Below are 8,438 nucleotides of genomic sequence, written 5' to 3' on the forward strand. Positions count from 1 at the left end.
TCCAGCCCGCCAGCGTGACATTAAGTCAGCAAGGTTTACAGCAGGTTTTGACAAATTGGGAGCTGCCGAACAGAATCCGCCAGGGGCCGAATAGTTAAGTACAGCCCCAGAAGGGGGAGAGTCGTACCCAGCAGTACCCTGGCAGTGCCTCCTGATACAGAGGGCACGTTCAAGTGCAGTGCCTGGGGGAGGGGAGGGGGGGGGGCTTCTGTTGGGGTTGGGATGGGGTTCCGTGGTGAGGGTTTTTTCCTGTTGGGGGTGGTCCTGGTGTCCTCGGACGGTTCCTGGGGAGCTTTTTGCAGATTGGAGCACCCGAACCGTCAGAAGCCGAGGTTGCTGGTGGCACAGGTTCTGGCACAAAGTCGTGGGATTTCTCCATTCTATTTTTGTTTCTAAGTGTTTAAAGATCTGGTGGGGAAACCCGGCACGGCAACTGCCAGGTTGCCCTCTGATTTTCCCATCCGAGACAACACTTAAAACAAAATTGAAAAGTTTCACCCCTTGTTCTTTCAAATTTCTTCTCGTCAACCCCTCAATTCCTTGGGTTTCCTGTGTTTCCCATCTGCCTCAAACTCCTTGAGATTGCATGGAAACTGCAATGGAGAACAGGCCATTTGACTTAACCATGTTGGTGTTTAACTAAAATGAGGTCACTGTCCTAAACCATATACCACCTTGTTACCACTTCCCTTTATTGCCCTTTCCTTTAACCACCAAACATTGAATCATTGAATCTTACAGTACAGAATGAGGCCAGTAGGCCCATTGTGCCTGAGTTAACTGTTTGAACGAGATATCTAAGTAGTCTCATTGCACTGCTCTTTCACCCATAGCCCTGCAATTTTATTCTCTTCATGTATTTATTCAACTGACTTTTGAAAATTACTCTTGAATCTGCTTCACTGCCCTTCCAGTCAGCGCATTCCAGATCACAACAGCTCGCTGCATAAAAGAAAAGGTTTCTTATGCCACTTCTGACTTTTGACAGCCATCTTCAATCTGTCCCCGCTACTGCTTACCCACTCTACTGCTACTTTATTAAAGACAATTTTAGTTTATTAAAATCCCTCATGGCCTTGATCACTTCTATGAAATCCCCGTTTAACCTGTCTAACCGAATTGTAAATGCTGCTTGGTCTCTGGGCTCAGTCGCTAACACGGATAATGAATTCCTCAGCCTCACAACAGTCTGTGTGAAGACATTTCTTACTTTCTGTCCTAACTTTCTTCCTTTTAATCCTAATTTTTTTTGTTCTTCTCTGACCAATCTCAATCTTTAACATCTATATTGAATTACTCATTAATGTCCTCTGTTCCGATGAAAGAGACTTATATTTACATAGGTTATGGAGCACTGAGACAAAATGACTGACATGGTCTTCATTCATGATGAATCTAATTAACTGTGGGAATAGGTGAGGCTGCAAAAATTATTTATTCCAAAAATCTGTTGACATCTGCCTCACCTCACACCAAATCCTCTCCACCCACCATCGCTGCACTTGCTGATCTACATTGGTTCTTGGCTCCTGGTCTATTAATGTTCAATTTAAAAATTCTTATCCTTGCTTCCAAATCGTCCAAGGCTTCGCCCCTTCCATGTCTCTCGGGCTCTGTAACCTCCTCCAGCTCCACAACTCTCAATATCACTGCACTCCTCCAAATCTGGCCTCTTGACCATCCCTGATTTTAATTGATCCATCATTGACGGTCATGTCTTCAGCTGCAAGACAATAAGCTCTAACCCTCACTAAATCTTTCCAACTGGTTACTTTTCTTTCCACCTTTAAGATGTTGCTTAAAACCTATGGGTGCAATTTGCTGGTTGCGTCTCGCCGGAATCGGGATGGGACGCGGCTGGTAGATCCTGGGAGATGCCTCTTCCGGGATCCCCGACAGTCATTTTGCATCATGCAATCTAACGAGATCTTGCGAGACGTTGCGATCTGGATCGCGCCCACAATGGGCGGGACTCAGACTTGCAGAGTTAAATGTTTTAGCTCTGCCAACACCAATTCAAACTGGCTCCTGGGATTTACTAGCCACACCAAGGAGACCCCAGCCGGATGCCGCTTGGCACTGCTCCCTACAAACAGAGACCAGTCAGAATGACACTTGGGGGTGCCTCTGGGTGGCTGGCATCTGGGCAGGGTGGCACCCTGGCACTGCTGATGCCACCTGGGCACCGAGGCAATGCCACCTGGTCAAAGACAGAGGTGGGGCATTGTGGGGGTCCAGGAGTCGACAGATTTGGGGGTAATTTCTTCCTGCACTGAAGAGCTCCACTCGTCGGAGCTCCTCTGTGCAGGAAATGACGCTAAGTGCGTCCTTGGGGGATGTTCCCCGCTGGAGCCCAAAAACGCAAGGGTGCTGTTAGGTAGCAGGGTCATTTTCGGTGCTACAAGTGCCGAGAACAACTCCTTTAATCCTGCCTAGAATGGGCTCTGGTTTTTTTGGGGGTTAGATCACGTCCTATATTTCTGACCAAGATTTTGGCCACCTGTCCTAATGATTTATTATGTGGCCATGGATGAACTCTTCTTTGAAAAGACTCATGTGAAGTATCTTGTGACATTTTATAACATTATAGGTTCTATATAAAAACAGACTGTTGTTGTGCACTTGGACAAAGCAGCAGAATATTTAGGGAGGGTGGGTGACAGACCAGGCTGGTGACACTAGTTTTGGAGCACGCACAAGCACACTGGCACGAATATAAACTTCTGTGGTTCTGCGCTTCTTATTTCCATACCCACCAGGATATTTATACCTAAAGTCAACCCCTTAAATGATTTATCTTGGCTTGAACCCAGAGTTTCTGGATCAGGGGCAGTGACATTGTCTACTGTGTCACAGGACCTCCTCACAGACCCCTTTAACCAGCTTTAAAGATCATTCTACAGAACGGTCATACATTTTCTTAAACTAGAACAATTTTTAGCAGGAAATGCATCACTGGTGCCAAAGAAGTTTAGATGATTATATCATAACTTTCATGCAAAAAGAGGATCGTTCTCCCCACAATGGAAAAATAGAGATCAGAAGGCAACTCCATTCACTGGGTTAGGGATTCCTTCATCTGTACAATCGAATAAAATAGATTAACTTACCGTTAATATCTATTGAGGTTTGAGTCAGTACCAGAAAAGTCTGGCTCAAGGCAATCAGTGTCAGAACTCCCCACTCCTTCATATCCAGTTTTCCACATAAATCGCAAAACCTAAGCAGAGAACCCACTGCCTCCCAGTAACAACCAACACCGGGATTGTGGCTTTGACTAAGTGTTGAACACAACTTCTTCCAATCCTTTGTACAGTCCTTTGGTGACAGGAAACAGGAAGTAGCACACATTCAGCAGAATTAGCCAGTCTGTTGATGATACAAATTCTCACATTCATACACAGCCATAAAGCATAATAATAATAATCTTTATTAGTGTCACAAGTAGGTTTACATTAACACTGCAATAAAGTTACTGTGAAAATCTTCTAGTTGCCTCACACTACGACGCCTAAAAAAAGTACACAATTTTCGACTGGTTTGGATAAAGTTCAGAAAGACTTTGAGAAAACAAAAGACTGGGCACTATGCTCATGCCGCGTTGTGCTCAAGCGGGAGCACAACGTGGCCGGAGAATCTCGGGAGAGGCTTCCAGCGGACCTCCCGACAGGCTCCCAGCCTCGTGAGATTCACTGAAGTCCCGCGGGATGTTGGTGTTGGAACTCTGCCCGCGATGGGCAGGACTGAATGACGCTCGCAGATATAGGTTGTAAACCTACTTATGACCTACCTGCCCGGGATCCACCGGCTTCCCTCGATTCTTCGGCCTCCCCAGGGAGGCTGGAGCTGAGCGACGATTAGTGCTGGTCCACAGAAACGTGGACCAGGCGGAACGGCGCCTGGGAGGTCTCCCGGGCCATTGGTGGTTCGGGTAAGTGTAGGGTGGTTCCCTGGCCCTCACCCTAAAACGTGAGCACTTGACACTTCCCAGCTGGCACCTTGGCACTGCCACTGCCAAGCTCCCCAGATAACACTGCCAAGCTGGCAGGAACATGGCCCTAGTGCCAGGGTGGCAGTGCACGGGTGGAGTGCCAGGGTGGCACTGCCAAGGGGTTGAGGGGGGTCATGCCCATGAAATGACGGTGGAGGGGGTTTTGAAATGTGGGAGAGTGTAAGGCAGGTAAGTAGGGTCCTCCGCGAGGATAGGAGAGTTGATGGGTAGGGGTCCTGGAAGGGAGGGGGTGCTGTAAGGCGGCTTGGGGGGCCTGAAGAGGAGGGAGCCCATAGCGGGGTGTCCTCACTTGAGAGGTGTGAGGTAATGTTCATGTGTGTGGAGGGTAACATTGCCCATGGGTGGGGGGGGGTGAAACTCACTTAGAGATTGGGGCACCCTTTCAAAATGGCGTCCCGATCTCTGAGTTCAGTTCCCCAGTACTGAAAAAAATTCTAAGTGTGGGCTAAAGCGGTGAGGAACTCCTTAGGGCCCAAAAAAGTGACTAAGTGTCATTGAACAGCGGTGGGGAGCCGGCGGGAAACTCCCTGAAAAACCGGTCACAAAGAGAGATTTTGGGGGAGAATCGCACCCAGAAACTTTGCATGACCTCAGGATGTCTCAAATGTTTCACACCCAATGAAATGCAGTGCATGTTGTAAGAATCACAGGCATCCAGTTTGCACATAGCAAGATACCACAAAAAGCAATGTGGTAATGACCAATTAATCTTTTTTGTTGTGATATAAGTTGATGGATAAATCTTAGCCAGGCACTGGTGGGGGGGGGGGGGGTGGACTCCTCTGCTCTTCTTTAGATATCTTACATCCACCCTCAAGGAAAAACAGAGGCTTACCTTAATGCCTGATTGAAAGATGGCACCTCCAACATTGCAGACTTCCCTCAGTACTATCTTGGAATGTCAACTTAAGGGTTGTGTTCTGTATCCAGATCTCGGACCATGGACAGGGTTTTCCAACCCACCCGTTGGCAAGTTTGAAGACAGGAAGGCTTGCTGAATCCCGTGACTGGCCTGCCCACCGCCTACCCGTCTGCCACTGCCCCCAACACAATTATACCCTGGGCCGGGGTGGTGTTGACTGCCTGCCAGCCTGTGATCCAATTGAGGCCCTAAGGTGGCAAATACTGCCCACCCGAGAACCTCATCCCACTGCTACAGGCATTTAACCAGCGGTGGGAGCGGTCCAGGCCAACTGGCCAGCCCAGCAGGTGCAGGTTTCCCTGCAACGCTAATTATGGACAGGGAAAGGTGGTCCCTCCTTAATTGGCCCCCTGGGTCCCTCGGCCCAGGTGCAAACACTCCCACTGCTTGACGTCCTCCCCATGGTCCCTTCTCGTTGACCCCAAAACATTTACAAAGTACTGATCCATCACAGCACTGTCAGCCTCTCTGAGGCAGAACCCGTACTTCCAGCCTATGACCAATTGCCTTTTTATCTGGAGTAAGCTCAGTTTTAGCCCTCGGGCCAAAATGAACAGAAGAGTTGCATTTCTAGAAGGGAGGCGAAAGATCTGCTCTGAACATCAAGGTAGTACTTCACTGAGTGTGGCATCAAGGAGCTAGAGTAAATTAAGTAAATGGGAATCATGGACAAAATGCTCCACTAGTTGAAGTCATACCTCCCGCAAAGGAGAACGATTGTAGCTGTTCGAGGTCAATCATCTCAGTCCCAGGATATTGCTGCGGGGGTTCCTCAGGGTAGTGCCCTTGGCCTCAACCACCTTCAGCTGCTTCATCAATGGTCATCCCTCCACTCTACGGTCAGGAATGGAGATGTTTCCTGATGATTACAGAATGTTCAGTACCATTTGCAACTCCTCAGACAATAGTGCAGTTTGTGCTCGCATGCACAACATGCCTGGACAACATTCAGGCTCGGGCTGATAAATGTCGAGTGACAGTCATGCCAAACAAGTGCGAAGCAATGACCACCTCGAACAAGAGAGAATCTAAACAACTCTTCATGACATTCAACGGCATGACCATCAGTGGTAAAATCCAGCCCAAAGTTTTAGGTCGATGATCCCTCAGTCTAGATGTCCAGCACTCCTATTGGAGAATGCAACTGTTACGACCCCTTTGGGGCCTAAGGACTGTGCTCTGTACGATTCCCCCTTTACACAGCTGAGTATGACCTCCCCTGGTAATTGGGGGTGGAGTTTCTCCTTAACAAGGAAGAACCTCTCAGGATAAATACCCTGACCTGCACCAGGTCAGGGAGGGTGGCCCTTCGGGGAGAGGGGTTGTAGTTTTGTTATTTGTGTATACCGTAATAAACCTTTTTTGTACATTTCTATGCTACCGTGTGTTCTTGACATCTCTCCCGTCAGATTCTACAGCAACCTGAGGGTTTGCAGGATTGTTCGGACCCTGATGCCATTTTGATGCAGTAAATTTCAGAGTTACAGAAGTACTAGAGATATGTTAGATGCGGTGCTCTGACGCTGTGGGGAGACAGGGTTTATATTGATATTTGTCCATGGAATTTATTCTGCCCCCTCAACTGCATTTGTCAGATTAGTATTTGGAGAAAAGACAGCTTCTCACTGAGGCATTCTTTACATTTTATCACATAGAATTACTAAATGGGCCAACTGAACTGTACTGGTGTTAATACTCCACACAAGCCCCCTTTTCATGTAACTCTCAAAATATTATTGTATTCCTTTCCCCCTCATGGTTATCTAACTTAATCTCAAATATATCTATATTTTTGGCCTCAACCACTCATGTGGTAGCGAGTTCCACATTCTAACCGCTCTCTGGGATGTTTTAATACATGAAAGCGCTATCTAAGTAGAAGTTGTGGTTGGCTTAGTTTGGTTTCTAACCCATTTCTGACATTTTGTTTCAGAGTACAGCGCAGGAGTGTGAAGGGAAGATCCATGGTGGGTGGGGGTTAAGGGGGAACAAGTAGTGGAAGCGGAGGTTGGAAGGGGAGGTGGAGGGGGAATGGGAGACGGAGGATGAAGAGAGGTGAAGGGGGAGGGGAGAGTGTGAAGAGAGAGGGAGAGAGAGAAGGAAAAGGGCATTGATGGAGGAAGGAAAGGCTAAGGACAAAGGGAGGTGGAGGGAAGGGGGGAGGACTTGGGGAGGGGAGAAGTGGAGGAAGAGAGAGGGGTAAGTGGGATGTCTGAAAGGCCCCTGCTCTGTGATTAGGTTCACCAAGGTCAAACTTGTGCTCAGTTTGACCCATCAGCAGACCAATAAAATTACTCATTATTGTTTCCAGTGAAATCACCAGCTTGAGGTTTTATTTAGAATATGTTTGCAGTTTCCGTAGTGATGGTAACGATAACATTGCTGCCTGCTATATATCTGATATCACACATACACAGGAAATCTTCACCCCCCCAGTAATTCACTGCACAGCGAACATCATTCGACACAGTATCCTTACTCTACTGCCCCTCCCCCCCATACTACTATATCCTCACTACACCACCCCGCCCACCCACCATCCGCAGGACTGTATGCCCTTACCATACCCCTCCGGGAGTACATCCTTACTATACTGAGGCACCTGATGACCTCAAACTACCTCACTGTCCCATGTCTCAAAATTGAAGCAGCTCCACCAAGTCTACAACACAGAAACAGCTCATTCAACCCCATTGGGCCATGCTGATGTTTATGCTCCACACAATCCCCCTCCCATTCCATTACATCTCGCCCCATAGCATACAGGAAATTCCTTCCTCCCTCGTTCCCTCGTACCTTGATCTAGCTTCCCCTTAAATGTAATGATTCACGTTAACCACACCCTATGATAGTGAATTTGATATTCTCAATACTCTTCACATATGGAGGTTTCTCTTGAAATTCATGTTAGATTTGTTGTGTTGGGCGCTCTGGACCCGTGGAACACATACAGGTCACCAACACTTGAAATAGTGCAACACTATTTTATTGAGTCATTAACAGTTTAACATACTCTCGCTGTGGGTTAACACGATACTAGCTTTAACTAAAGACTTTTGCCTTGTCCTAACCAGTCGATGCACTCAGCACATGGTGAATGTCTGTGCTGCAGGCTGCGAGCTCTGTCCTACTAGGAAGCTGCAGCTCGAATGAGCGGGAACTCTGATGCCCCCTGTCTTTATAGTGCGTATGCTCTAACTGGTGATGGGCTGCGGTGTTGTGTGTGTTGATTGGTCCCACTGTGTGTCCATCAGTGTGTGTGTCTGCACCATGATATACTGGTGTATATTATGACATCCCCCCTTTTATAAAAGAATGTGCATGTGTGGCAATAAATAGTGCATGGTGAGAATGTCCCTAACTACGTGTGTGCGAAAGACATATTTACAGGACTATGTACATGAGAACTAAGCTATTTACATGGGAAGGTGCCTGGTGCAGGAAAACAGTATGCAACAAGAATAACGAGATGAACACCATATACAAACCATGTAAACGATCAAA

The 8,438-nt window shown here is 47.5% G+C and overlaps 1 protein-coding gene across 1 annotated transcript in view; it reads right to left on the bottom strand.

Annotated features, from left to right (window-relative positions):
• LOC140384444 (lymphatic vessel endothelial hyaluronic acid receptor 1-like) overlaps positions 1–3,277 on the bottom strand; it is a 106,919-nt gene extending 103,642 nt beyond the window's left edge. Inside the window, exon 1 of the mRNA XM_072466157.1 lies at positions 3,111–3,277. Within this exon, the coding sequence (XP_072322258.1) occupies positions 3,111–3,192 (82 nt within the window). The 5' untranslated portion in view covers positions 3,193–3,277. The remainder of the gene's footprint in view (positions 1–3,110) is intronic.
• Positions 3,278–8,438: the final 5,161 nt, after the last annotated feature.

The sequence above is a fragment of the Scyliorhinus torazame genome, chromosome 10, assembly GCF_047496885.1.
Source record: "Scyliorhinus torazame isolate Kashiwa2021f chromosome 10, sScyTor2.1, whole genome shotgun sequence".
Classification (NCBI taxonomy): Eukaryota; Metazoa; Chordata; class Chondrichthyes; order Carcharhiniformes; family Scyliorhinidae; genus Scyliorhinus; species Scyliorhinus torazame.